The sequence below is a fragment of the Eubalaena glacialis genome, chromosome 9 (assembly GCF_028564815.1).
Source record: "Eubalaena glacialis isolate mEubGla1 chromosome 9, mEubGla1.1.hap2.+ XY, whole genome shotgun sequence".
NCBI lineage: Eukaryota > Metazoa > Chordata > Mammalia > Artiodactyla > Balaenidae > Eubalaena > Eubalaena glacialis.
In genome coordinates, this window is record NC_083724.1 from 21,914,328 (window position 1) to 21,942,144 (window position 27,817).

General features: G+C 44.4%; 1 protein-coding gene across 1 annotated transcript in view; it reads right to left on the reverse strand.

The window, feature by feature from the left end:
* The window catches only part of SNX30 (sorting nexin family member 30), a 114,932-nt gene that overhangs the window by 10,215 nt on the left and 76,900 nt on the right, over positions 1-27,817 (reverse strand). Inside the window, exons 5-7 of the mRNA XM_061200095.1 lie at positions 26,394-26,589; positions 24,799-24,998; positions 9,323-9,409 (exon numbers count right to left, since the gene is read on the reverse strand). Of these exons, the coding sequence (XP_061056078.1) occupies positions 9,323-9,409; positions 24,799-24,998; positions 26,394-26,589 (483 nt within the window). The remainder of the gene's footprint in view (positions 1-9,322; positions 9,410-24,798; positions 24,999-26,393; positions 26,590-27,817) is intronic.

Genomic DNA, 27,817 nt, shown 5'->3' on the forward strand with positions numbered 1-27,817 from the left:
TGTTTACAAACAGGAAGAAGAAACGCTGTGATTCAGAGTCATATGTCTTTGGCTCCTTTTAGGAGTTACTCATCCAAAAGTGAAAATGTGTGCAGATTTTGCAAGTGTACAGCAGTATTTGGTATTGCGCTGCTATTCTCCTACGTCCCATATTGAAACTAGAAAAGAGGGTTTTCCGTATCACATGAACTGTTCCGTTAACCGTGACGTTTTGATGATGCCTATCTCCATTAACCAGGGAATTCATTGCAATAAGACTACTGGCCCACTTTATAAATCAACTGGAGACTTGTCCACGCAACCCCCAGATAGCAGATAAACAAAAATAAAGAATTAAAATTGGGTAATTCTGGGGAAATGGGGGGAAAGTTGTTTATGCATGTCAAAAACCGTGAAATACAAAGAAGAAATATACAGCAGGCTATTTCTAGTTTTTCTTAAGGAAGTTTAGAAGACTTTCTCAAAATGGAACTAGGTCCCCTGAATTTCACAACTTTCACTTTGCTTTGGTGAGTTTCATCTGTCCTACACAGCTAGAAAGAAAATACCCAATATTATAAGAAGGTAATGGGAAATGATCACCCTGGTACCCAAAGCACAAAGCTGGCTTCTCTCCTAACTCAGGAGCTCCACTGGACTTTGATGGTGCCCGGGAGTGGCGGGGGCGGGGGCGGTCAACATGCCCAAAGCTGGGTCACACACCCACCTGCCAAATGCCTTCCCAAAACAAGTGAGGCCTTGTACATTTTGTGTGCTGGGGCCTCTAATCCCAAATGTAACCATCAAGGTCAATCTCTACCAACCAGGGAAGTTTTATACCCAGACCTTATGGGCAGGAGCTGACCCAGAAACACCTCAGGCAAGGCCAAACCTGGGGGAGCCAACCCCTTCAGGGCTTGCAAAGTGCTGAGGGCACTTAGCCGTCTGCCATACAGACCATTTGGCTATGGCTGCAGTACACAGGAGCAGGGAAGGTGGAGCCGCCTAGGTGAGGGGATTCAAATGTGCCTGGCATGGGCACTAAACTTGGGAGAGACAAGGATGAGTCAGAGAGGAAGATATACAGTCAGGCATCCTGGGTGACTTAAAAGGAAGGAACTTTTGGGAATTCCCTGGCGTCCATTGGTTAGGACTCGGTGCTTTCACTGCCATGGGCCCAGATTCTATCCCTGGTTGGGGAACTAAGATCCCACAAGCCGCTCAGCATGGCCGGAAAAAAACAAAACCAAACCAAAAACCAAAAACAAGGAACCTTTTTTTGGGGGGTGGGGGAGGGGGAGCATTCTCCAAAGCACTTAAACTTCTGGAAGAAATTTTAAAAAGGACTCGATTTTCCCTCCTGATCTAGGACTGAAGTCACTTTGCCTTCCCCTGCTGATTGACCTGTTACTGTTGGCCACCTTGGGGGAAACCAAAGTGTAAACAAGAGTGCCCTGGCTTTGCCCCTCCAGAGCCATTCCCTGACAAACATCCCAGGAACCAGCCTCAACAGGCACCCAGCGAACCAGTCTCTGGGCTGACCCCCTTCCCTCCCCGCAGGCACAGTCCAGTTCCCTTATTCCTCTCCTGACCACTGCTCATTTTAGCATCTGGGGAAAAGTGCCCACGATCAACTTCCTGTTTAGTTAACGACTGCAGCAAGGAGGAAAGCAAAGCTCTGAAAGGAAAACCTCCTGGGACACGGTGAGAAAAGAGGAGCTAGGCTCTCTGATTCCAAGGAGTGCTCACCTAGCAAAGATTCCTGGGTCTGGTCTGGGGATGGAAACTCTGGATTGCATGACTGCCTGAGCCTCGACGTGGGAAGTATTTTTTAGCTTATCGTTTTCCCAACACACTCCTTGCTGGGCACAGAGGGAAAGTGCTTAGGTCTCAGCAGGCAAATCTTATCTCAAGTCACCCAGTCTAGTTGGGAAGAAAATGAACATGGCTGGACACTGAGGGGAGATGTTTCGAGTGCTTTCACTTCACTTGGAGCCTGTGATACGCACACTGTGAGGAGGAGCCGGAGGGTGAGGACAACTTGGATGGGGGAGCCGGCTTCCTTGAAGAAATACCAAAGAGGCGACTCTTAAAAGATGATGGAAGTGGGGCCCGTGACTCCAGAGGGACCGTACATGCAAGTGACAGAGGTGAGACAACACCTGGACCCCCCTCAGGAACAGCTCACAGGCCACAGAGCCCTCAAAGGCAGAGAGAGAGAGAACCCCAGCTGGCGGGGAGCAGATGAGAAACCTGGGGCTCTTCCTGAAGGCCAGGGGTTCTGAGGCCCATTTAACTCATGCGTCCTTTTTGGAAAATAGAAAAGCCTTGTGCTTCCTCTTACTATAGAGACAGTTCTAGAGCCAGACTTCCAGGGCGTGAATACTGCATCTACCACTTCCTAGATGGGTGACGTTGGGCCTCTCTACGCCTCAGTTTCTTTTTCTGGATAATACCCTCCACCTTATAAGGTTGGAATGAGGTTAGATGAGGTAGTATATGCATAAAACTCCTGGTGCCTGGCATGTGTTAAGCGCCGAACCAATTATTTGTTAGTTCTGATCAGTATCAATATTGTAAAGCGCTGTTCACAAAAGAGAATCTATCATTTGCATAACCCCTCAAGTCAAGAATATTTGACTGAACTTTATTCCATGTCACATCAAAAGGTTTCTTTTTCATTTTCCAAATATAAAATATTATAATACTATTAAACATGTTCTTTCAAACTTCATGCCACCCTTCACCCGTGCTACCTCACCCCAAGATTTCACCAGAGATGAGAGAGATGAGTCAACACCAAACTATACTGGCCTGGGATCACCCTCAGCACCCTGGAGCCAGAGTGATGGCTGAAATACCAGAAGGGACAGAGCAGACCAGCCCGGTGGAGACAGAACTGACAGATTTGGCAACCAACTGCACACAAGAAATAAAACACAGGAAGTCAGAGAGGAGCCTGAAGTTTGGGTGGCAGTAGTCCACCATACAGCTCACGGTAAAGGACAGGTCCACAGACCAGATAAAGGAGGTAGCTGCAGCCATGGGAAGGGTGAGACCTCCCTCCACAAGAGGGGGCTGAGACAACTCAACAACAAAAAAAACAAATAACCCATTTTAAAATGAGTAAAGGTCTCAAACAGACATTTCTCCAAAGAAGTTATATAAATGGCCAACAAGCACATGAAAAGATGCTCCATATCACAAATCCTTAGGGAAATGCAAGTCAAAACCACAGTAGGCTACCACCTCACATCCATTAGGATGGCTACTGTTAAAAAACAAACAAACCAGAAAATACAAGTAATGGCAAGGATGTAGAAAATTGGAACCTTTGCACATGTGGAAGAAAGTATGGCAGTTCAACAAAAAATTAAAAATAGAATTACCATATGATCCAGCAATTCCACTTCTAGGTATATATCCAAAAGACTGAAAGCAGGGCCTCAAAGAGATATCTGTACACCCATGTTCACTGCAGCATTATTCGCAAAAGACAGAAGCTACTAAAGTATTCGTCCACAGATGAATGGACAAATAAAATGTGATATACACCTACAACGTAGTATCATGCAGCCTTAAAGAGGAAGAAAATTCTGACACATGCTACAACATGGATGAACCTTGAGGGCATTATGCTAAGTGAAATAATCCAGTCACAAAAAAACAAATACTACTTCATTATAACTACTTATAAGAGATACCTAGAGTAGTCAAATTCATAGAAACAGAAAGTAGGAGAATGGTGGTTGCCAGGGACCAGAGGGAGGGGAAACAGGGCTTTGTTGTTTAATGAATATGGAGTATCAGTTCCATAAGATGAAAGGAATTCTAGAGATTGGTTGCAACAATAATGTGAATTTACTGTAACACTACTGAACTGTACAGTTAATAATGGTTAAGATGGTAAATTTTACGTTTTGTGTATTTTGCCATGATTAAAAAATTTTTTTAATATATGGGGGAATAAAAGAGGGGGGCTAAGGAGGGGAGAGCCAAAGGGTAGAACTCATGGAAAAGCCTACATGTATAGGCTTAATAAAGGAGTCAGCAGAAGTTACTAAGAAATATGGGCACAGAAGCAGGAAGTGAGTCAGAGACAGCAGAGCCATAGAAACACAAGGGTGGAGGGGGTTAGAAGAGGGAGGAGATGGGAGGGCTTAAAAAGAAGAGAATAAGAGGGATTGAGTGAGCTGTCTGAAGTGACCAGCTGCTGAAGTTGCCCAACTCTACGGAGAGGAGGGCTGCTGGCAGCAGACGCTTGGGCTTGCATTCCTCTCACTTTTGTTTCTTTCTGGATGGTGTCTTTGTGACAATCAACTCACTGACTAGCAACACCCTGCATTCCTTCCTATCTCAATGTTCTGATTTTTTGACTGAGGTACTGTTAGAGTTATGTATGCTACCTTGTATTTGGAGGGGGTAGAGATGGGAATATCCAATGCTAACGGTCAGGTGTTGTTGATCACAAGATACCAAGAAGGGAGAAGAATCTCCAGACAAGACCTCAAAAGACAACAATTTCTAAACAGAGGACAAGACTGCATTCTTCACATTGGTTCCCCTACGTCTCGTGAGAAGTTCCATTACAGAATATTGGTTGTGGAGCAATGGGAGAAGGGTAACACAGGATGAGATTAAGCATGTGTGTGCTGGAGAGCAGGGTGGTAATGTGAATTCACTCAACATTCACTGAAAAATGTATCAATGAACTCTTTCCACGTACCAGGCATCTCTCAGCCCTACGATATGAATCTCTACCTAAGTATCCTTCTTGGAGCTAGGCTGGAGGCATCACATTATCTGCTCCCATGAGGACAGTAGGTTAATAAAGTCCCCAAAGATTATATAAGGCAGACATGATCCCAGTATTGGGGGACAGGTGCCAGGACCAATGACAGAACCAATTCAAGACAGTTGTCTTCTCGGCTATATGCCACTAAGTGAAAAGCAGGGCACAGCTTCCTAACTGGTGCTGTGTGAACGACGGCAATATTATCCCCCAGCCCTCGGGGAAGCCAGAGTTCCAGGCTGGCCACCTCCAGTTTCAAGCAACCTGGTCTTTGATCCCAGTGTGCAATACAAATATTTTCATTTTCTACGGGAGCTGTGAGATGAAGAGAAGTTGAGGAAACACTGAGGCAGGGTAAAGATTGAGAAGAGGCTACTGAATTTGGCAAACAGGAAGTCATTGGTGCCCTGAAAGAATGCTTTTTTAAAAAACTACATAAAAAGAAACAAACTTCAGACCGAAAGCAGCTGAGGAGGGAAAAGCGAGCAGCCAGGTGGAGAGCAGCTGCGCTGAGAACAGGAGCCACGAGCTCCCCTGCCCCCGCTGAATGGACCAGCAGACACAGACTGAAGAGCCAGCGGCAGGCCAGGTGCTCTGCCCAGTCCCTCTCGCACCAGCCATGCAGCTTACAAAAGCCGGAAGCCTCACCCCTCAGTGAAGCAAAGACTGCTGGGAGCCCTTGTAGTGGGGATAAAGGGCTCCCACTTTGGAACGAGACACATCCGTGGCCCAATTCCAGCTCCACCGTGTGTGAGCACTGGCGTGTAAGTCATATAACTCCCCTGAGCACTGGTTCCTCATCTGTAAAATGGGAACCGCATTGACAGAAGGCTGTCGTAGGAATCCAGTAAGGGAGGTGACAGAGTCCTGCCCTTCTGTGGCTGATGAGTCTGGTTTCCTAAGCTAGGCTGAGATCACAGCCGCCGTGGACACGACTGGGAATTATCAGGTGTGTGTCTCCTCACTTGTCGAAAGTATCTGGAAACAACAGATACCCCTGCAAAACTCTCAGGTCTGTCGAAGCTCCATGTTAACGAGTCTCCCTGTTCCTATCTGCTGCTTCACAACTGGAGTTCTTGCTCTCTGCCACATCCTCCCCATTCCAGAATGTGCACCATTCTGGTGATTCTAAGAGACTTTGAAGGTCCACAGCCTTCAAGAGGCCTGTCCAGCTGACCCCAGGGGCTCCTTCCCCTCCTCACCTGCTCTCACCCTGAGGAGCAACCCGGCCCCGCACCACACACCTCAGCTCCACCATGACACGACCCACTCCCAACAGCCTCTGCACCTGGCCCCGTAGCCAGTACCAGCTACCAGTGGGTCAGGGCCTGAAATAGTCCCTTTCTTTCTTTCTTTTTTAACCTTTTATAAAGCATTCTCTCCTGGCATCCCTTATTTTTTTATTTTTTGAACCAGCAACATGTGAATATATTAGCATTTGAAAAGAGTCAAATGCAGAATAAAATGTGCACGTTCCCCCCCCATGGTTTACCCTCATATGAGTCCACAATAGACTGTGCATGCCTCCCGTCCAGTTTTAAATGCCATTCCTCAGCCCCCCTGTGTTTCTAGTAATAGCTTTGTTTCAAGCTTCTAAGGAGGGGCAAATTCTCAGATTTCCCCAAGTCTGTGGTCCTGACAAATGCAGCAGAAGGCAGCCAGCCCCCTTATTGAGTGCCTGTAATTTCTCCAACCTCAAAATTAAAGTGAGGAAAGCCAAGCTTGCAAAATCAAAGCTCCGTCTTCCTGAAAATAAACCACCTCGGGGTCTGCTGAGTTTCATCAACCTAAAGACAAAGCAAAACTTCAAATTCTGCGATACGAACATTCTCCCTCAGCTCTAGAGGCCTCACCGCTGCCTGCCCTCAGCACACGCCGAGAAGCTGCAGCCACGGGGCTCTCCGTCCGGCAGCTGGAGCCAGGGGACTCAGTCCTCTGTCCTCAGATGTCCACTCCAGTGTGAAATCCCAGTGAGGGACATGGAGACCCAAGAGGCCATTTCCTTCTTCTGGGTTACGGAGAAGTGACCTCTCCATGGCGTCACATAAAATCAACTTTCCCTCACTCCTCAGAGCAACTTTTCAAGATTTCACCTCAGAACAAAATCAGCCCCGAGATTCCCTCAGATCTTCTGTTAACATGCCCAGACCCGGGGCCTCCCTGTGAAAACTCTCCATCTTTCAGTGGGAATCCTCTCCTTCCCTGCAGCCCTGAGATGGACCTGTGAGCAATCTCGCTCCCATGACAGTTACCAACAGTACTACTCATTGAGTCCTGGGGGGAGAATCAGCCCTGACCTGCTTCCTGATACCCTGGCTTTTCTCTCACCAACAGCAGCTCTGGAAAGTGAAGCTCAAAACATAAAACAGGGGCTTCCCCGGTGGCGCAGTGGTTGAGAGTCTGCCTGCCAATGCAGGGGGACACGGGTTCGAGCCCTGGTCTGGGAGGATCCCACATGCCGCGGAGCAACTGGGCCCGTGAGCCACAATTACTGAGGCTGTGCGTCTGGAGCCTGTGCTCCGCAACAAGAGAGGCCGCGATAGTGAGAGGCCCGCGCACCGCGATAAAGAGTGGCCCCCGCTCGCTGCAACTAGAGAAAGCCCTCGCACAGAAACAAAGACCCAACACATCCATAAATAAATAAAAAAATTTAAAAAGAAAATAATAAATAAAATAAAATAAAACAATAAACAAAGCACAGAAAAATCTTAAGCTACTCATTTCCTACAACAGGTCTCTCCCTGCTGATGGGTGGTCAGGGAGGAAAGACGCTCAGGAGGTGTGGAGAAGCAGGGGACATTTTGGGACACAAGGAAACAATGCCCCCAACAGTGCAGTCAGAAAAAACATTTTTAATAATTTAAAAAAAAAAAAAGTGGCAACAAACCCAGAAAACGAAGCTCTCATTCAGCAGTCCTACTAGAGGCAACAGGAGCTAGTTTGGAAAACAGAGGATCTACCAATGAAGCACCTGTTACTACATCAGACACTGGGCTGATCTTTCCATCTTCACAGCAATCACACGTACGAATCCCACAAAGACTAATGAGCAAACCAGTCCAAGCTGGGGGACAGAGCTGGGATTCAAACCCAGGGCCATGTGATTCTAAATCCTGTGCTCTGTCTACCAAACCATGGTTGACTTGGACAGGCTGCCAACTGAGCCCTCCTTTGCCCACCAAAGTAGCGGCTGCCCCAGACCCCAAACTGGAGACACAATTTCTGCTGCCCCCACTGTTGGATCCCACTCACTGGTACACGGTCGGGACAGCCCCTGTTTTGTTAAGTATCACCACTGCTAAATAAGTAGCCAAGTTCAGTCTGGTGTGGCTCAGCATCCCACGAGAGAGAAGGAAGACAAACTCCGCCTCCCCACGGTGTGCTGAGGGTATAGGCGTGTTTGGGACCTACTGGTTGGTCTCCTTGGCTGGAAAGAAACCCTTCCCCATCTCGTAAGGACTCCTGTGGCCAAGAGAATGAGTCATATGGGTAAGTGATGCTCCAGGGAGGTGAGAACAGCAGCAGCAGGAAGATTTCAACACTCCTTGGGAGGAGAAGGGAAGTCACCCCGGCCAGCAAGAAGGGTAGAGCACAAGGCGGGAGCTCTCCCAGGTGGAACGCGTGAGCCAGAAACATCTGTTTCCTCTGCTCTGTCTGCCCCAGAGTGGGTGTGACCTGCAGGCGGCCAGCAATCCAGGGCACAGTCAACATTTAATTCGGCCTATTACTCATAACCTTTAGCTCCTGTCTTTGGAAAGGAACTGTCCCAAATAGGGCTGAACATATACTAAATGCCAAAACCAGCCTCTGAGAAAGCTTGCATTCGGTGCTGAGCAGGTACGAATGCTGACAGAACTATTTAAGTGACATCTTTTAAATACAGGATCTTCAGCTTCCAAACTAGGCTAGTGGCAGAACTTGCTGTCTCTCCTTCCCTCCCTAGCCAGGAAGAGTGACTTCTATACTTATATTTAGAAGCTAGATTGTTAAGAGTGAACTTCTTAAATACAGTATTCCACGTCATCCCTTTAAATGAGACGGAGACGTGGGCTCAGCAGGCCGTGTTGCACAGTATCAGAGGGACAGCTAGGAATCAGTCGGCGGGACGGGCTGCTGAAGACAGAGGGCAGCTGTGCACACAGGGCTGTAAAAGTGCTCACTCTCAGCTTCTGTGCTTTCCTCCTCCTGGGCTGGTTACAGTTTGTGGACCAGTCCGCAAATCACACTTTTGAGAACACTGATCTAGACTGTTCTTCCCGGGTCTCCTCAGCCCCATTTCATAGACAGGAACTGCCTATGAATGGCAGAGCTGGAAACCTTAAAAAAAAACAAAAACAACCCAGGAAACAGCAGGAAAGTCAACCCCCAATGTACATTAGACATAAAAGGGAGCAAAAAGAGGAAAAGAACAGCATCAACCCCGCCCAGCTAGCACTGACCATCTTGGTCGTATGGATCTAGGGACACGAATTCACTCGTCATCCGTGGGGCATCACTGCCGGAAGCCCGGAGCAGCCCGCCCGCCCTGGGGGGTGGGGGGGTTCCCCTAACCTTGGGCCGCTCTTCCTTCCTCAGAGCCACAGCTTCCAGTTTGGCTTCGTACTCGGCTTGCACTTGGTCCCTTTTCTTCAGCACGCTCTGTGGGAGGGAGAAAGGGCAGCGTGAACACAGCTGTTGCTTCTGTACCCCGTTCCTCCTTGAATCATGGCCCCAGCCAGCCACGTGCTCCTAGGACGGTCTGGCTGCAGCATGACATGGGCTCTGGAGGCAGCAGGGGTGGAGGAGGGAGAGAGGGAGAACCGCGCTCAGAGACGGAGCTTTCTAGCACGGTAACTCAGCCTGACGCTGAAAGCGACAGAAGCCTGGGAAAGGGCGAGGTAGGGGGAGCGGTGCCCACCAGCAGGCATGCGCACGAGAGGACTCTCGGCCTCCCTGTGCACAGGGAGAACTCAGCTGTGCCAAGACGTGGAGCCTGGCAGGTGACAAGGCGGGACGTTCTCTGAACCGTTAATGAGAAAGTCTAAGTCACGAGAGTTCTTGTCTCTTTAATTCACTGAGTTGACCCCTGGTGGACTGATTTGCTCATTGATCATTATTAGCTACTTATCCGTCCTCCACTCTGGGCCGGGTATGCAAAGAGCAAAGAGATACAGCTCGTATCTGAGGGGTTCCAGCTAAGGGAGAGGTTCAGACACGGTAGGAGGCTGCTTGTGCTCAAAGAGCCACGGACGAGGCCAGAAGCCCTGCAACCATGCGGCGAGCCTGCCAGAGTGAGCGGTGACGGGGCTCAGGAGCCAGCCTGGGTGGGACTAGGCGGAGGCAAGCCAGGCACCCAGGATGCAAAATTTGAGGAGACACTCAGCCTTGGGCCCTGTGCAAGTTCAAGGTTGGCACCTGAGTGTGTTTCCCTAAATCTGTGCCCTGGGAGCCTCCCTCGCCTCATCTGCTCCTGGCTCTGCCGCTACGACCTCACCAGGTAGAACAGAAAAGCTTTCGGTCGACCTTCTAGAAAAGTATCGGTTTCATCCCAGGGTTTCTTTTTTCTTCTTTTAGTAGAACCACAAGTGACAAACCCAGAGTAATAAGAACTTTCTTTGCCACTAACTCAGAAGATACAAACTGCTATGAGAGCTTCGAATCTTACGTTCTCTGGCAGAGCATGGAGTCTGGGCAGGAAGGAGCCATTCCTTGGCTAAAGAAGTGGACACCTTGTGTCCCTAGCACATGCTAAAAGGTGATGAGTGACTGAACCACTGAGAACGCTCTGGGGACAACCTTCTAATGGAAGGCGTCAGCATGGGGAACCTCAAGTCTCCCCTAAGTAAGCACTTACTTGGAGAAGTGTTTCACGACAAGAAGGACATGAAGTAAAACTTGCAATAGCTTCCCTTTTCACTGTTTGTCACTCAGCATTCTCTTCGGTGCTCTGAAGTTACCTCCCCACACTCGTCAGCCTCTGAGCAGGAACACTGATGGTGCTGTTCACGGAACTCTGTGTTGTGATGGAAACGTTCCATGATCTGCACTATCCAGTACAGTGGCTGCTAGTCCCACGTGCCGACTGAGCTCTTGAAGTGTGGCTGGTGTGACTGAGGAACTGGATTTAAATTTTTATTAATTTTACCTAATTTGATTAAACTGAAATAACAGGACTTCTCTGGTGGTCCAGTGGTTAAGAATCCGCCTTCCAATGCAGGGGATGTGGGTTCGATCCCTGGTCAGGGAACTAAGATCCCACAGGCCGCGGGTCAACTAAGCCCACACGCCACAACTACTAAGCCCGTGCGCCACAATGAGTGAGGCTGCATGCTGCAACTACCGAGCCCGTGCGCTCTGGAACCTGTGTGCCACAACTACTGAGCCCACACGCTCTGGAGCCTGCACGCCACAACTAGAGAGAAGCCCGCACGCCGCAACTAAGACCCGACGCAGCCAAAAATAAAATAAAATAAATAAATAAATAAATAAATATTTAAACTGAAATAGCCACCTATGGCAAGGGGCTGCCGTATTGGACAGAACAAATCAATACAGTAAAAAAAAAATAGAACAAAAAAACAGGGGTCCTTTCTGGATTTCACAGAGCCGAAAGCATTCTAAATCTACTGGTCTGGTATCAGCACTAGCTGCTCTCCATGGAGACACAAAGATGGGTCCCTCGGGGCCAGGGGCGGGGGCACCTAGAATCCGTGCCACGGACTCCCTTCACAGGACGCCGCACATCTTACTGGGAAAGTGCACATCCAGGCTAAGAGCAGGGTTCCAGGAACAAGGATGAGTTGTTCCAGTGACACACCCCTGTCAGTGTGGCAAGAACCTCACAACCAAAGCTAGAAATGCTCTTAAAACAATACCTTGGAACACAGCACAGCTGTGTGTGTTTTGCTCTCTGCTGTATCCCTGGCACTTGGGTAAGTGAATGAAGGAACGGTAAGGCAAGGCAGAAACAGGGTGAGGATGGCCGTGCTGGGGGGGGGCAGAGGCATGCAGAGTGGACGCAAGCATCTCCATGCCCTTCACCTTGTTGATTTCTGGTATCCACTAGAATCAGAGATCCCTACAGATCTCTGTGAGAAGCTCAGATGGTAAATGTCTGTAGGGACTAGCCTCCCACTCAGAACAGCACAGATTCTGCTGATAAACCTGGCCACACTAGCCTGTGGTTGAGGGGACCTGAGCCTACAATGGAGTGAAAGGGCCAAGATACTGTGTCAGCATCTGCAGAGAGGTTCCTCTATCCCTGAGTGACAAGCAAAAGACATTTACCATCTGAGCTTCTCACAGAGATCTATAGGGATCTCTGATTCTAGTGGATACCAGAAATCAACAAGGTGAAGGGCATGGAGATACTTGGTTCCACTCTGCATGCCTCTGCCCCTGCTCTACACAGCCATCCTCACCCTGTTTCTGCCTTGCCTTAACATTCCTTCATTCACTTACCCAAGTGCTGGGGATACAGCACAGAGCAAAACACACAAAACCCCTGCCTACCTGGAGCTTACATTCTAGAGGGGAGGCAGATAATACACAAGTAAAATATAACAATATAGCGCGTGTAAGGCAGTGCTAGGTGTTCAGGAGGAAAAATAAAATAGGAAAGGAGGATGTAAAGCACTGAGGGTTTGGGAGATGGAGAACTGTACACTGGGTGGCCAGGGAGGACCTCAATGAGAGGTGACTTTTTTTTTTTAATAAATTTATTTTCTTTTATTTATTTTTGGCTGAGTTGGGTCTTCGTTACTGCGCACGGGCTTTCCCAAGCTGCAGCGAGCGGGGGCTATTCCTCGTTGTGGTGCACGGGCTTCTCATTGCAGTGGCCTCTCCCGCTGCGGAGCACAGGCTCTACGCGCAAGGGCTTCATTAGTTGTGACACACGGGCTCTAGAATGCAGGCTCACTAGTTGTGGCGCACAGGCTTAGCCGCTCCGTGGCATGTGGGATCTTCCCTGACCAGGGCACGAACCCGGTCCCCTGCATTGGCAGGTGGATTATCAACCACTGCGCCACCAGGGAAGCCCGAGAGGTGACTTTTAATTAGAGACATGGAATACATTTCTCTCAAACGCTACATATTTTTTTTAATGTAGAGCATTTCATCACAATTTCAAAATGATCCTAGTAATCTGGAACTTCACTACCCTTCTTTTCAAATGCAGAGGAAAAAAAATGACTTGTTTCTTTAATAAATAAACTGCAAGGAAAAACAGAGGGGGAGGGATTCTTAAAATATTTAAAAAACATATCAAGCAATGTATGGATTTTATTTATATCCCAATTTGGGGAAAAACTATAAAAAACAGTGTCTGAGACAACTGGGGAAATTGAACACTAACTGGATATTTGAGGAAAAATTAAGGGAAAAAAATCTGTTTAGGTGTGATAATAATGTGGTCCTTTTTCTTTTTTAAAAGAATGTTTGCATTTCAGAGATATGTATTTTTGTATGAAGTGATGTGATGCCTGGGATTTGCTTTAAAATAACCCAGGGGGCGGGGGCGGGGGCTGGGAGCAGGGGGAGGAGAGCTAGAAGAAGATGGACCGTGAGTGGGCGACTGCTGCAGCCGGCTGATGGGTACGTGGGGGACGGTTATACTTCCACTCTACTTTTGGATATGTTTGAATTTTTCCATAATAAAAAAGTTAAGCAATGGAAACATAACACCTGTCATCCAAAGTGTTTACATTACAAACTAATAACAGCCATTAAACTAAATGTTTGGAAGTTCAATCATAGATACATTGTGTTTTGGCTCTCAACATCTGCACTGGATTTTCTCCAAGAACGTGCCACAGTGGTCAGTATCAACAGGAAAGCCTAACATCCAGGAAACAGGAAAGTCTCCAACCCCAGAGCTCATGCTCATGTCTCCCCCTGAGGAGGCTGTCGGCTCACAAACGTGGAGGAGGAGGAGGAGGAGGAGGAGGAGAGAGCAGCCAAAAATAGCCCCAATGCAAATGGTCAGCAGCTCCCAAAAAGCCTCCACAGGTCCGGAAGGTTTTTAAGCTTCAAATCTTTTTGTAAGAGGGACATTAGGATGCAGGGTTGACAGTACAGAATGGCTTGTATTCTGGTGCGCCAAGGGCTGACAGCCCAAAAGACCTAGGAGGAATTTGTGTATAATAATGAGTGTTCTGTAATAAAGAAGCTCAAATGAGAATAAAAATCAAACACCCAAAACCAAACAAAACCCAGACTCACAGATACAGAGAAAAGATCTGTGGTTGCCAGAGGGAAGAAGGGTTAGGAGGGTTACAAAATGGGTGAAGGGTTTCAAGAGGTACAAACTTCCAGGTATAAAATAAGCAAGTGGACTTCCCTGGTGGCGCAGCGGTTAAGAACCCGCCTGCCAATGCAGGGGACACGGGTTCAATACCTGGTCTGGGAAGATCCCACATGCTGCGGAGCCACTAAGCCCGTGCGCCACAACTACTGAGCCTGTGCTCTAGAGATCACGAGCCACAACTACTGAAGCCTGTGCGCTCTAAGGCCTGTGTGCCACAACTACTGAGCCCGCATGCTGCAACTACTGAAGCCTGCACAACTAGAGCCCGTGCTCCGCAACAAGAGAAGCCACCTCAATGAGAAGCCCGCGCACCGCAACCAAGAATAGCCCCTGCTCACCACAACTAGAGAAAGCCCATGCGCAGCAACAAAGACCCAGTGCAGCCAAAAATAAATAAAATTTAAAAAATAAAAATAAATAAAATAAGTCATGGGGATGTACTGTATAGCATGGAGAATACAGTCAATAACACTGTACTAACTTTGTAAGGTGACAGAGGGTAAATAAAGTTATTTTGGTGATTGTTTTGCAATGTATACAAATGTGGAATCATTATGTTGTACACATGAAACTAATATTATATGTCAAATATACTTCGATTTTTTAAATTTATAATAATTTAAAAAGAAATCTGACACCCGACAGAGCCCTATGGCCTGTCTTTGGGTGCCCCTCTAGGAGAGCATTTTCTTATGGGGAGGAAAATTAGTCTGAACTTGGTCCTGAGGACATAATTTCTGATTAAATGACTGAACTTATTAGGTTGCCCCATTCAACATGCTCTTTTTACATATTCATTCTTTGATGACAGACAACCTGTGAGTTAAATTTTCTAGGGCAATGTTGGTAATACTAAAACCACACATTTTGCCTTAGTTTTAAAAAATACTTGTTACAGAAAATTTGGAAAATAAAGAAAAAGGTAGAGGAAGGGGGAAAAAGCACCCACAATCTCATCTTTCAGGCACAACCAGTAACACGTTTTGTCTTTACTTTTAGTCTTTTCTCTTGAATGACTCCTTTGATGCTCCCCATTTCTCTGTGTCTCTTTCTGGCACTTCTGTTTTTCAGATGTTGGATATCTGAAATATTTTGGTCTGGCGCTCTCATTTTTATATTCTTTTTCTCTCCAATCCTCCATCTGTCTTTTTGTTTCACTTTAAAGTGATTTCCTTAACTTTTTCTGCTAACTCTTCTATTGATTTTTTTTTCATTTCTATCATGATCTTCATTTCCATGAGCTCTTTGTTTATTCTCTGGATTTTAAAAAATGCTTGTTTTATGGCTGTGACATCTCTTCTCTTTCTGAAGATATTGATTTTTTTTTCCTGGAAATTTTCTTCTCCCTCAATGATGCTTTATGTTTTTCCTTCTTTGTATTTACTTGATACTCATATTAGAACCTTCCCTTAAATATTTGGCGACCCTTATCTGCACACTCACCTAAGAGGGAAACACTAAAAAACTGGTTGAAAGCTCTGTGACTTCGAGGTCTTGCTGACAGTTCTCTACAGGGACTCTGCTGGGTCATTTCATTGAAGATTCCCCCATCCCTCTCAATATCAGTATATTCTAGTCTCTTCTCCCAACCTGTTTAGATTTTTCTAAAAGGCTCTTTTAATGCTTGCAGGGAAGGTATAAGGCTGAGAGCCAAGCAGAGGAAGGCGACTAAGAATCTCAACTTTCAGTAACCTTTTGCTTTAGATTTTAGGATCTTAGCCCCCACCCTCAACTGTGCCTTGCGTCTCTCGGTCCAGAGACCCTCTATTTTTTTATCACCCTCCAGCTCTGCCCGAGTGGCGAAGCGATAGTGGCCCCTGTGTGAGGCGGGAGGACAGAATCGGAAGCTCTAACTGCTTCTGAAACAGACCCCTGACTAATCCTTCTCTTTTGCTCCATCTTTCCCTCAGTCCCGAGGTACTTGGTGCTGGCAATTCTTGACCATTTTGAAGGAGTCCCCGGTGTAAACCAGGTGGCTTCTTAGTCTTTCCCCACTGTCAGCTTAGGCGGCTTTGAGTCACCTGGGTCCCTATCACCTCTCAATTTGCTTTTAGTTCCTAACTGTACTGCTATTGTTTCCCTTCCTGCTGCTCTTTGTCTTTGCAGAAGCATCTTTAAAAAAAAAAATCATTCTAGTGTCATTTTGGTTTCATGAAAAAGAGGAAGTTTTAATATGTATCCAGTCTGCCCTAACTCAGAATCTCAGAGTTTTAATTTTTATACTTTTCTAACTTTTAAAAACATTTGAGATCATCATGTACATTTCTACATCCTGATTCTTCACATTTTCAAGAAATCAGGCCCTCAGTCTATAACCACTTTTGTTTAGGAAGGAGGACTTTTCTCCCCCAAATCAATCTTCCAGAAAATCTCCTTTTTGGTTTTTGAAAGGCACCATAAGTGGGCAACCTAAAGCACTGACTAGTCACTTGACTCATTAGCTCCGCCTTGTGGCCTCTGAGGAGAAAAGGCGGGCAGGCTGAAGAAACCATCCGGCAATTAAATAACCAGCATTTGAAAACAGCAATCCTGGAACGTTGCTCAAAGTATTTATCTCCAACTCAAACTGTCCTCAAACCCAAACTTCTGCATCCACTTCTTACACCTCTAATCACGATCAGCAATGACTTCCATATTATTAAATCCAATGGCCACCGTTTTATCATGCTCTTTCTAAAAACATTTTTCTTGGTATATTTCCCTAAGGTCATCCTCTACTCTTTTTCTCCTACTACACTGACCATTCCTTCTCAGGCTCCTTTCCTACCTGTTCCACCCCCTAATTAGGTGCTAGACCACTAAATATTGCCAATGCCTCAGGAAGCAGGGCTGGACTATTTACCTCGATCTCATCTCACCAGATAATCTCCCCGACTCTCGTAGATTTAAACGCCATCTACACAGAAATGACTCCCAAATTTCTATTCCCACTCTAAGCTCATAACCAGCTGCCATGACATCACTACTTTAATGACTAACAGGCATTTTCTTAACTGAATATGGCCAAAACAACCTGATTCCCAACTGCCCAATCTGTTCCACCCCAAACTTCCCCATCTCACTAAACAGGACCACTATCAACACAGCTGCTGAAGCCAAAAACCCAGGAGTCATCCCCAATTCCTCCATTTCTCACTTCACATGAATACAGCAGCACGTCTAGTTGACCCTTCATACAAAATATACCCCAAATCCACCCACTTCTCCAAGCTCCACCACCTCAGTTATCTGCCACCTGGCTCCCTGCAACAGTCTCCTAATGGTCTCCGGACCTCCTCTCCCTGCCCCCCGCCCAACAACCCATTCTCCATACTGCAGCACTAGCTGTCTTCTTAAAGTAAAAACTGTATCCTGTCATTTCCCTGCAGGAAACTAACTGGCTTCTCTTTTATTCCTAAGAACAAAATCCAGACTCTTACCAACCATGGCCTTTAAGATACTACCGTATGTCCTGGCCTTTACTTATCTCTTTGACCTCCCCACCTGCCACCTGCTCCCTTGCTCAACTGACCCCACTCACACTGGCCTTTACCTTATCGCCCACTCTTCTGACTTTCACCTCACTAGTCATCACCAAGACCTCTGAGATAAGCATGCTCTTTGACTTGCAGATAAAACTCTCTTAAAAATAGCAAGATACATAACCATGAGCAGAGTTCCCTATGCTTTGAAAAAGAATAGATACAGGTATATGTATAACTGAATCACTTTGCTGTACACCTGTAACTCACAACATTGTTAATCAACTATACTCCAATATAAAGTAAAAAGTTAAAAAAAAAGATACATGACATACAATAGTTATATATCTGTAAATGTTCTAAATGCACCACACTGCCAACTTCAATATCTGCCAACTACCTTCTATGAATGAGGCAGTGTGGGATATGAAGTATAGGGCCCGGCCCTAACCTTCTTAAATAAAAATTCTCCAACTCTTGGCCTGGTCATAGTGATGCCAGTACTCAAAAGGCACTGCCAGAACTTTGCTAAAGACTCTAACGTGTTCTCTCTCAGCCCATTACTATCATAATTACATTTTACACACACATTGTGTATAGGATGTGAGCCCATAGAAGGGCTCACCCGCAGATGTCTACAGTGTGTTTAACTTGAGTCCTGAGCCTGAGGGTAACTTTGGTACCCCTCTCTCTCAAGCACTGTTCACTCCGTAGCGACCTTGGAATACACATCTTCAACCATCTTTCCAGTACAAGCTGTCCTCATTGTTCACTGAACATTATTCATCTGTTCCACATGGCCTGATAACGACCCTCCTTTTTCTGTGCTTTCTCTCTGCCTCCAAAGGGAACAGAATGTACCCAGCCACAATTATACTTAGAGAGAGATAATTTGAGCCTCAGCTTTGAAAAGCAGGAACTGATCCAGTTTCTCTCGCCAACAGTAAAGACACAAATATAAGGTGGCTGCTCATTAGAATTGGGGCCATGGAACAGAGAAAAGATTTACCCATGGGGCTCTGCTTCTTCATCTATAAAATGAGCAAGTTAGACAAGATGAACCTTGTCTACAATCATAGTAGTCCCCAGAAGCTATGCTCTCCAACCAGTCTAAGTGCAGGCTGGGGCAGTTTCTAACGTGGACATTAAAGCATTTGATCCTTACCACTTTTGTTCTAAAATTTTACTATGATATGCTTTGCGTTGGTTCTCTGTCCATTCCTTTTGCTGGGTAATTAACCTGTCATGGCCTTCAGCTTAGGGAGATTTTCTTGTATTATTTCTTTCATAATTTCCTTCCCTCAGTTTTCTCTGTTCTCTCAATCAGGAACTCCTATCAGTTGGATGATGAACTTCTGAGATTAACCCTCCATGTCTATTATCATTCTTTCACATTTTCAGTATTTTTGCATTTTTGTTCTACTTTCCAACTACTTTTATCTATTTTTTATTTTTTATACAGCAGGTTCTTATTAGTTATCTATTTTATACATAGTAGTGTATATATGTCAATCCCGATCTCCCAGTTCATCACACCACCACCACCACCCAGCCCCGCTTTCCCCCCATGGTGTCCATACAATTTTTTTTAATATAAATTTATTTATTTTATTTATTTTTGGCTGCTTTGGGTCTTTGTTGCTATGCATGTGCTTTCTCTAGTTGCAGCGAGCAGGGGCTACTCTTTGTTGCAGTGTGCAGGCTTCTCATTGCGGTGGCTTCTCTGGTTGTGGAGCACAGGCTCTAGGCGCGTGGGCTTCAGTAGTTGTGGCACACGGGCTCAGTAGTTGTGGCTCACGGGCTCTAGAGCGCAGGTTCAGCAGTTGTGGTGCACAGGCTTAGCTGCTCCACAGCATGTGGAATCTTCCCAGACCAGGGCTCGAACCTGTGTCCCCTGCATTGGCAGGCGGATTCTTAACCAGTGCACCACCAGGGAAGCCTGGTGTCCATATGTTTGTTCTCTACATCTGTGTCTCTATCTCTGCCTTGCAAACCAGTTCCTCTGTACTATTTTTCTAGATTCCACATATATGCATTAATATACAATATTTGTTTTTCTCTTTCTGACTTACTTCACTCTGTATGACAGTCTCTAGGTCCATCCACATATCTACAAATGACCCAATGGCTGAGTAATATTCCATTGTATATATGTACCACATCTTCTTTATCCATTCGTCTGTCGATGGGCATTAAGGTTGCTTCCATGACCTAGCTATTGTAAATAGTGCTGCAGTGAACACTGGGATGCATGTGTCTTTTTGAATTATGGTTTTTCTCTGGGTATATGCCCAGTAGTGTGATTGCTGGGTCATATGGTAATTCTATTTTTAGTTTTTTAAGGAACCTCCATACTGTTCTCCATAGTGGCTGTATCAATTTACATTCCCACCAACAGTTCAAGAGGGTTCCCTTTCTCCACACCCTCTCCAGCATTTACTGTTTGTATGTTTTCTGATGATGCCCATTCTAACCAGTGTGAGGTGATACCTCATTGTGGTTTTGATTTGCATTTCTCTAATAATTAGTGGTGTTGAGCAGCTTTTCATGTGCCTCTTGGCCATCTGTATGTCTTCTTAGGAGAAATGTCTATTTAGGTCTTCTGTCCATTTTTGAATTGCGTTGCTTTTTTGATACTGAGCAGCATGAGCTGTTTATATATTTTGGAGGTTAATCCTTTGTCCACTGATTCATTTGCAAATATTTTCTCCCATTCTGAGGGTTGCCTTTTCATCTTGTTTATAGTTTCCTTTGCTGTGCAAAAGCTTTTAAGTTTCATTAGGTCCCATTTGTTTATTTTTGTTTTTATTTCCATTACTCTAGGAGGTGGGTCAAAAAAGATCTTGCTGTGATTTATGTCAAAGAGTGTTCTTCCTATGTTTTCCTCTAAGAGTTTTATAGTGTCCAGTCTTACATTTAGGTAAGAATTTAATCCATTTTGAGTTTACTTTTGTGTATGGTGTTAGGGAGTGTTCTAATTTCATTCTTTTACATATAGCTGTCCAGTTTTCCCAGCACCATTTACTGAGGAGGCTATCTTTTCTCTATTTTATATCCTTGCCTCCTTTGTCATAGATTAGGTGACCACAGCTGCGTGGGTTTATCTCTGGGCTTTCTATCCTGTTCCATTGATCTATATTTCTGTTTTTGTACTAGTACCATACTGTCTTGATTACTACAGCTTTGTATTACAGTCTGAAGTCAGGGAGTCTGATTCCTCCAGCTCCATTTTTTTCCCTCAGGATTGCCTATTTGGGGTCTTTTGTGTCTCCATACAAATTTTAAGATTTTTTGTTCTAGTTTTGTAAAAAATGCCATTGGTAATTTGATAGGGATTGCATTGAATCTGTAGATTGCTTTGGGTAGTATAGTCATTTTCACAATATTGATTCTTCCAATCCAAGAACATGGTGTATCTCTCCATCTATTTGCGTCATCTTTGATTTCTTTCATCAGTGTCTTATAGTTTTCTGAGTACAGGTCTTTTACCTCCTTATAGGTTATTCCTAGGTATTTTATTCTTTTTGGTGCAATGGTGAATGGGATTGTGTCCTTAATTTCTCTTTCTGATCTTCCGTTGTTAGTGTATAGGAATGCAAGAGATTTCTGTGCATTAATTTTGTGTCCTGCAACTTTACCAAATTCACTGATTAGCTCTAGTAGTTTTCTGGTGGCATCTTTAGGATTATCTATGTATAAAATCATGTCATCTGCAAACAGTGACAGTTTTACTTCTTCTTTTCTAATTTGGATTCCTTTTATTTCTTTTTCTTCTCTGATTCCTGTGGCTAGGACTTCCAAAACTATGTTGAATAAAAGTGGAGAGGCTGGACATCCTTGCCTTGTTCCTGATCTTAGAGGAAATGCTTTCAGTTTTCATCCTTGAGAATGAGGTTTACTGTGGGTTTGTCATATATGGCCTTTATTATGTTGAGGTAGGTTCCCTCTATGCCCAGCCTCTGGATAGGTTTTATCATAAATGGGTATTGAATTTTGTCAAAAGCTGTTTCTGCATCTATTGAGATGATCATATGGTTTTTATTCTTCAGTTTGTTAATATGGTGTATCACATTGACTGATGTGCGTATACTGAAGAATCCTTGCATCCCTGGGATAAATCCCACTTGATCATGGTGTATGATCCTTTTAATGTGTTGTTGGATTCTGTTTGCTAGTATTTTGTTGAGGATTTTTGCATCTATATTCATCAGTGATATTGGTCTGTAATTTTCTTTTTTTGTAGTATTTTTGTCTGGTTTTGGTATCAGGGTGATGGTGGCCTCATAGAATGGCTTTGGGAGTGTTCCTTCCTCTGCAATTTTTTGGAAGAGTTTGAGAAGGATGGGTGTTAGCTCTTCTCTAAATGTTTGATAGAATTCACCTGTGAAGCCATCTGGTCCTGGACTTTTGTTTGTTGGAAGATTTTTAATCACAGTTTCAATTTCATTGCTTGTGATTGGTCTGTCCATATTTTCTATTTCTTTCTGGTTGTCTTGGAAGGTTATACCTTTCTAAGAATTTGTCCGTTTCTTCCAGGCTGTCCATTTTATTGGCATAGAGTTGTTTGTAGTAGTCTCTTAGGATGCTTTGGATTTCTGCAGTGTTTGTTGTAACTTCCCCTTTTTCATTTCCAATTTTATTGATTTGAGTCCTTTCCCTCTTTTTCTTGACGAGTCTGGCTAAAAGGTTTATCAATTTTGTTTATCTTCTGAAAGAACCAGCTTTTAATTTTATTGATCTTTGCTACTGTTTTCTTTGTTTCTATTTCATTTATTTCTGCTCTGATATTTATGATTTCTTTCCTTCTACTAACCTTGGGTTTTGTTTGTTCTTCTTTCTCTAGTTCCTTTAGGTGTAAGGTTAGATTGTTTGAGATTTTTCTTGCTTTTTGAGGTAGGACTGTATTGCTATAAACTTCCTTCTTAGAACTGCTTTTGCTGCATCCCATAGGTTTTGGATCGTCGTGTTTTCATTGTCATTTGTCTCTAGGTATTTTTTTATTTCCTCTTTGATTTCTTCAGTGATCTCTTGGTTATTTAGTAACGTATTGTTTAGCCTCCATGTGTTTGTGTTTTTTACATATTTTTCCCTGTAATTTATTTCTGATTTCACAGCGTTGTGGTCAGAAAAGATGCTTGATATGATTTCAATTTTCTTAAATTTACTGAGTTTTGATTTGTGACCCAAGATGTGATCTATCCTGGTGAATGTTCTGTGTGCACTTGAGAAGGAAGTGTAATCTGCTGTTTTCGGATGGAATGTCCTATAAATATCAGTTAAATCTATCTGGTCTGTTGTGTCATTTAAAGCTTGTGTTTCCTTATTAATTTTCTGTCTGGATGATCTGTACATTGGTGTAAGTGAGGTGTTAAAGTCCCCCACTATTATTGTGTTACTGTCAATTTCCTCTTTTAGAGCTGTTAGCAGTTGCCTTATGTATTGAGGTGCTCCCATGTTGGGTGCATATATATTTGTAATTGTTATATCTTCTTCTTGGATTGATCCCTTGATCATTATGTAGTGTCCTTCTTTGTCTCTTGTAACATTCTTTATTTTAAAGTCTATTTTATCTGATATGAGTACTGCTACTCCAGCTTTCTTTTGACTTTCATTTGCATGGAATATCTTTTTCCATCCCCTCACTTTCAGTCTGTATGTGTCCCTAGGTCTGAAGTGGGTCTCTTGCAGACAGCATATATATGGGTCTTGTTTTTGTATCCATTCAGCAAGCCTGTGTCTTTTGGTTGGAGCATTTAATCCATTCACGTTTAAGGTAATTATCGATATGCATGTTCCTATTACCATTTTCTTAATTGTTTTGGGTTTGTTTTTGTAGGTCTTTTTCTTCCCTTGTGTTTCCCAGTTATAGAAGTTCCTTTAACATCTGTTGTAGAGCTGGTTTGGTGGTGCTGAATTCTCTTAGCTTTTGCTTGCCTATAAAGCCTTTGATTTCTCTGTCAAATCTGAATGATATCCTTGCCAGGTAGAGTATTCTTGGTTGTTGGTTCTTCTCTTTCATCACTCTAAATATATTGTGCCACTCCCTTCTGGCTTGTAGAGTTTCTGCTGAAAAATCAGCTGTTAACCTTATGGGAGTTCCCTTGTATGTTATTTGTTGTTTTTCCCTTGTTGCTTTCAATAATTTTTCTTTGTCTTTAATTTTTGTCCATTTGATTACTATGTGTCTTGGCATGTTTCTCTCTGGGTTTATCCTGCCTGGGACTCTCTGCGTTTCCTGGACTTGGGTGGCTATTTCCTTTCCCATGTTAGGGAAGTTTTTGACTATAATCTCTTCAAATATTTTCTCGGGTCGTTTCTCTCTGTCTTCTCCTTCTGGGACCCCTATAATGCGAATGTGGTGCGTTTAATGTTGTCCCAGAGGTCTCTTAGGCTGTCTTCATTTCTTTTCATTCTTTTTTCTTTATTCTGTTCCATGGCAGTGAACTCCACCATTCTGTCTTCCAGGTCACTTATCCGTTCTTCTGCCTCAGTTACTCTGCTATTGATCCCTTTTGGTGTATTTTTCATTTCAGTTATTCTATTGTTCATCTCTGTTTGTTTGTTCTTTAATTCTTCTAGGTGTTTGTTCTTTAATTCTTCTAGGTCTTTGTTAAACATTTCTTGCATCTTCTCCATCTTTGCCTCCATTCTGTTTCTGAGGTCCTGGATCATCTTCACTCTCATTATTCTAAATTCTTTTTCTGGAAGGTTGCCTATCTCCACTTCATTTGTTTTTTGGGGGTTTTATCTTGTTCGTTCATCTGCTACATAGTCCTCTGCCTTTTCATTTTATCTATCTTTCTGTGAATGTGGTTTTCATTCCACAGGCTACAGGACTGTAGTTCTTCTTCTTGCTTCTGTTGTCTGCCCTCTCTCCAACTACTTTTAAAATTTGTTTTACTTTCCAAGATTTCCTCAACCTCATCTTCCAACTTTACTTTTCAATTTTATTTCAGCAATCATATTTTAACCTCCAAGAGCTCTAATTATCCAATTGTTCTTTTTCCACAACATACTGTTCTTAATCAGCAGATGCTATTCTCAGACTCTCAGAGAACACTAATAAGAATCTCTTCCAAACTTTTTTTCTTTCATTTAATTCACATACTTGGTTCACCATGTGTTCTTTTTACATGTCCATGAGGTCAGTCCACATGTCTGATCCTGCCCACCCAGGAAGAAGGAAATCTGTACCACATGCAAATAGGCAATAATCAATTACTTTTTGATTAATGACTACAACAAAGAAAGTACCTAAGTGCACAAGAAGTGAGTTAGCTTACCTTCATGGAGTCAGAGTATAAAATATATTCCCTGAGCACAGGTAGAAAGTCTTCTGTCATGTCCTCTGTCAGCTCTTCCAAGGCTGTAGAGCAGTTGCCGATGCAGGCTGACACACCCTCCAGGGGCTCGGCCAGCTCCCCCTCTAATGCACTCCACGTGGAGTACACAGGCCCATATTCTCTCAGCTCTACAAGGTACTCTAAAGGGGGAAGAGAAACCAATTAAGATCTGGCTGGGTAGCAATCACTGGTGTTACTGACTCAATAACCAATGCAGCCAAGAGCTCTCTGAGTATGCTTTCCTTTAAACACAACACTGTTTATAACCAATTTTTTTAATCTCCAAAAGCTGATATTACAGCTAACACTATAACATCAATCAACTCTACTATAATAGGAACGTCATGCCTCTGGATAATGGGGACCACAATGCCTTTGTGGGAGAGTGGTGGGAGCTACATCCACCAAATATCTTCCTAGAAACCTACTCACCTACCCCTACAGTGAAGCCATATTTTAACAGGGAGTGGAGGAAGAGTTTCATATAGGTTTAGGGGGGTGTTTTTAAAAATTTTTTAAAAATCAGTCACAATGGAAAAATAATGGAATTTTAGGAAACACTTGATACAAGAAATGTGGTCTTACATAAGCAGACTCACTCTCTCACTCAGGGGTCACCCCAACACCTTGGTCCCATCAGAATTTACCCCACATGATCTTTAGGTATAGATGGTACCTAAAGCCATTTCCAAAACCTGCAGGCCCCATAGGATACCAGCAGCAGGTAAAGGAGAATTAAAGCACAGGGAAGAAGGAAAAATGTTGTTTGATTTCCCCCACAAAAAAACCTGGCCTATCATTTGTCACCAGGATTCTTGCCATTACAACAAAATGTTGTTGCCATTTTTTAGTAACCAATGGATGGCAACTACCAGAGAATCCTTCTCTATGTGTTTCACATCACATGCCAGCATGATCATTAACACTGTTCAGGTCTATTTGGCCTACACACGTGTAAGAAAACAAAGGGCCCCAACGTTCTGGGACACAAAAAAGCAAGTGGCCATGAGAGGGGTGGGGAGGAAGTGGTGGCAACAACCAGGAAAGGTTAAAGAAAGGCCTCATAACTCCCTGGGTCAGGAAGAGTGGGTTTGAAATGAAGCAAGGGTAGGCAGGTGAGTCCATTTCAAGCCTGAAGGCTCATTAGGATTGTAACTTTGGCAAACACTGCTCTCATTTTGAACCATCTTTCTGCCAGAAAAGATACTTAAGTTTATTTTTTAAATGATCATTGCTATGGATGAAGGGAAGTTGAGCGAGAGAAAAGTGGAAAAGCCTAGAGGCTCAGAGTGGTTGTTTGCTATGGGGAAAGCAAACACAAGGATGAAATGCAGGGCAAGGGACAGGGTGCAAAATTATACTCTGGTCACAACTACCTCCCCCGCTCCTTGTATTTATTTGTTAGTTTTATAAGCAAAATGTGGCCTGGTTTTGCTGCTCCAGCATTTCTGCATTTTGATTCTGCTTGGCGCAATGAATGCCATTTCTGCAAACGTGGTCCCTGGGCCTGATCAAGAACTCGACAGAGAGCTCACCTATTTCTTCCTTGATGATCCGCTGGGCTATTCGATCAATGGTTCCCAGCTTGAGTGCAAATGTGTCTAAGTACTCGCCTATGGCTGCAAACTCGAGAGGCCGACTCCTCAGCTTGTAGCCGCCAGTGACATGCTTGACCGACTCACCCACTCGAGTCAGCAACGCCATCCCTTGCTTCTTATGAGCATTCAGGTCCTAAGGATGACATGTGAACAAACAAACTCAAAGGGCTCGACTGCTCACATGGCGAGGACTCAGTAAGCCAACTCCTTTAGGCAGTTTCCTTTTGGAAATGGAAGACTCAGAAAATAAGGAGGTGAGTTAGGTTAAGGCGCTCACCACACACACACACACGTCTCCTCTCCTTGCCATCACAGCCATCACAGCCACCACGCTCATACTCCTGCACCTTTACGCCCTGCACCTTTACGTCTCTTTATACAGAGCTGGACTCCTACCTTTCCAATCAGGTTCACTCATCCAGCACACCTTCCTTTAAACACAACTGTTTAAATACAAGTTTTTTAAAAAGTGCCCCTTTCTCCTATACAAAATATCCTAAATTGTCTTTAGAAGCAAAATTCAAGAGCTGAGATTCATTCCATTCATTTATTTATATCCTAACCAAAGCCATATAAGGGAAGTAGAGGGTGGGAAGCAGGAGACAGTGACAGGAAAGGCAGTGCTACAAAACCCAGGCCAAGGATAGATGCTGCAAATGACAAAACATTTTACCCTGGATTTTTTGGTCGAGGCATAAATGGGAAATACGTTCAGCTGCATAATCCACTGAACTGAAACCTAAAAAGCATATTAGTCTGCCAGGTAAAATAAATTTCTTCCTATCATTAAACTCTAAAGGGAATCTGCAGTATCTTCCCGTTGTTCTATGTCACTTACTTTAATGGTGCCTTCAAAAGTGGTTTTACAGAAGATGCAGGTGTCTGTTCCTTATGTCTACCCTCAATTCTAACAGAATGATAATTCCCAGTCCTAGAGGGGCAGGTCTACAGGGAGAGAAGGGAACACGGCACAAGGCCACTGCTTTCTGGTGACCTCGCCTCATGTAGGGATAGAGCAGAGGCTAACACAGCTGTCTGACAGCCCCTTCCCACGTGACACACCATCCCAGGCTCAGGTCTCCAAAAGTGCCTGAAATGTAGATCCCTCCTGATTTCACGTCCTTCTTCTCCATGAAGCCAAGGCCTTCACTTCTGCTCTTGATTCTGCCCTCTCCTGTCCACACTTCCCCCACCAGCCAAGGCCCTTGCCCTCTCAACCATCCCTTCTCTCCTGTCTATAATTTCAACTTCTAATCCTTCAGCATGTGAAATATATGCGAAGCTCACCGATCTTAAAAATGGCAGCAACCTCCTCTAAGCTCCCTCCTCCATCTCTGTCCTTCCTTTCTGTGCCACCTGCC